This window comes from Olea europaea, unplaced genomic scaffold, assembly GCF_002742605.1.
Source record: "Olea europaea var. sylvestris unplaced genomic scaffold, O_europaea_v1 scaffold139, whole genome shotgun sequence".
Lineage (NCBI taxonomy): Eukaryota > Viridiplantae > Streptophyta > Magnoliopsida > Lamiales > Oleaceae > Olea > Olea europaea.
The window spans coordinates 300,275-302,201 of record NW_019231420.1 but is presented as its reverse complement, the minus strand read 5'-3'; the positions used below and the strand labels follow the sequence as shown (position 1 = coordinate 302,201).

General features: G+C 32.3%; 1 protein-coding gene across 1 annotated transcript in view; it reads left to right on the top strand.

The window, feature by feature from the left end:
• The first annotated feature begins 303 nt into the window (after window positions 1-303).
• LOC111375565 (probable E3 ubiquitin-protein ligase ARI8) overlaps window positions 304-1,927 on the top strand; it is a 7,833-nt gene continuing 6,209 nt past the window's right edge. The window contains exons 1-2 of the mRNA XM_022998400.1: window positions 304-674; window positions 1,822-1,925. Coding sequence (XP_022854168.1) covers window positions 471-674; window positions 1,822-1,925 — 308 coding nt within the window. The 5' untranslated portion in view covers window positions 304-470. The remainder of the gene's footprint in view (window positions 675-1,821; window positions 1,926-1,927) is intronic.

The window sequence follows — 1,927 nt, the reverse complement described above, 5'->3', positions numbered from 1 at the left end:
AAAAAAGTCATAAAATCGAAACAAGAAAATTTACCCAACATCTTATATTAATAATTTATTTTTGAAGTGTAAAAGAATCCGCTCCAATTTTTGATTATTTTGTTTCATAAAACTAATTATTCGATTTTCATAGTTTTAATGAAAATCAGTTCGATTTTTCATATACACAAATCAAACTATTCGATGCCCCACTTCTATTTACCTCTATGGAAAACTCACATTCTAATAGAAAATGCGAAATTCATGTTCCTAGCCCAGAAAAGATAGCGTCGTCAAAAATATAAGCTAAGCAATCAAATTGAAATTGAACAACCAACGTGAGACAAACGTGTAACTTAGGTGACCTCCACTAAAATTTTTCTTGCTTCCATATATTTCATTCTGTCTGCCTGCGCATTTTCTTCACATATACGTACAACAAATACAAGTATTTGTATCTATATATTTATACATACACATAGAGAGAGGAAATGGAATCGGAGGACGAGATGGAGCTGATGATGGACGATTCGAACGACGACGATGAATTCTACGGCGGCGGAGGAGATGATGATGACCTGGATGACGTCATCATGGATTACGATGGCTTCATCGACCATGATACGGATGACTCCGACGACTTCGACTTCTCCTCCTCCTCCCATTCACACCACAACCATCATCATCGATCGCAGGTCGTCGCAATTTTTATTTTCACTTTTTTTATTTTTTCTTTTCATTTTTTCTTTTTTGGGGTGACAATTGGAAATGCTTTTTTTTAAAACTGACGTTTGTTTTTTTTTTTCAATAATTTGATGAATATATTGGAAATGATGGAATTTTTAATGGCTATCAATTCTTTATTATATTTTTTTCTTTAGGAATGGCGATTATCTTGAGCTGCTAAGTATGATATTTAAGTCAAGGTTTTCGGCATCAATTACGAGGATCTTGATAAATAAACTGTTACATCTTGTAGTTTCACAAGGTGTGGAATAAAGTTTGCATCATTCATAGGCTAGTTTTAATGTATATGGAAAACAATGGGAAATTTTTACTTGGTTCATTGTCTTATAGAGTTTTATAAACGTTTCATGGAATTCGTGGCCAATGATTTATCGTAGTGAAAGTGTTTTCTTCTTTTTATTTTTTATTTTATCATTATTTTTTTTTTCCGGTTAGCTAAAATAAAAAACTTTGAATTATATGCTTAAACTATGTAACATTCTCTTTTACGTGGATGACATAGAAAAGAACCTTGGGTTTTCTGTTCCAGCAAAGAGTGTATGGTAACCCTGAAGTAGGATAAATGGACTGAAAATACTTGGATTGCATTCTAGTGTGGGGATTATCTTTTTGTTTATTCTACTGCTGTCAATGTCACTTGCTTCAAATAAACTTCATAAGACCCTACTTTGTTTGCATTTAAACTTGTAACTCACATATGAACTTAGAAACGATTTTTTCCCATGACTTGATGGGATTAAATGGATGTTTTAAGCTTGAAATAGAAGACATTAGCTCGATGTTTGAAGTTTCTGTAGTTTTTTTCATTTAATTTAATTGCCTACTTTTTGGTTATAATTAAATATATTGGTCTCTATAAGAATTTTGATAATGTGTTATATATTTTTCCTCCTTTTATATGGAAAAGGAAAAAATACTTTTAAATTTCTCCTTGTACTTTTACTCCTAAGCAAAGATTTTGCTTTCCCTAATTCTTGAATACATGCATGCAATGGTCTGAGCTTAATGTACTTGCTTAAGTTCCATGTGCTATACTGCTATTAACTTGCACTTTTAAACTTTTTGGATGCTCACTATATATGTCTTCCTGAGCAGAACTATGCAATTTTGAGTGAAGCTGATATTCAGCAACTGCAAGAGGAAAATATTACAAAGGTATCTACAGTTCTTTCCATTCCAAGGGATGCTGCTAGCATTCTGC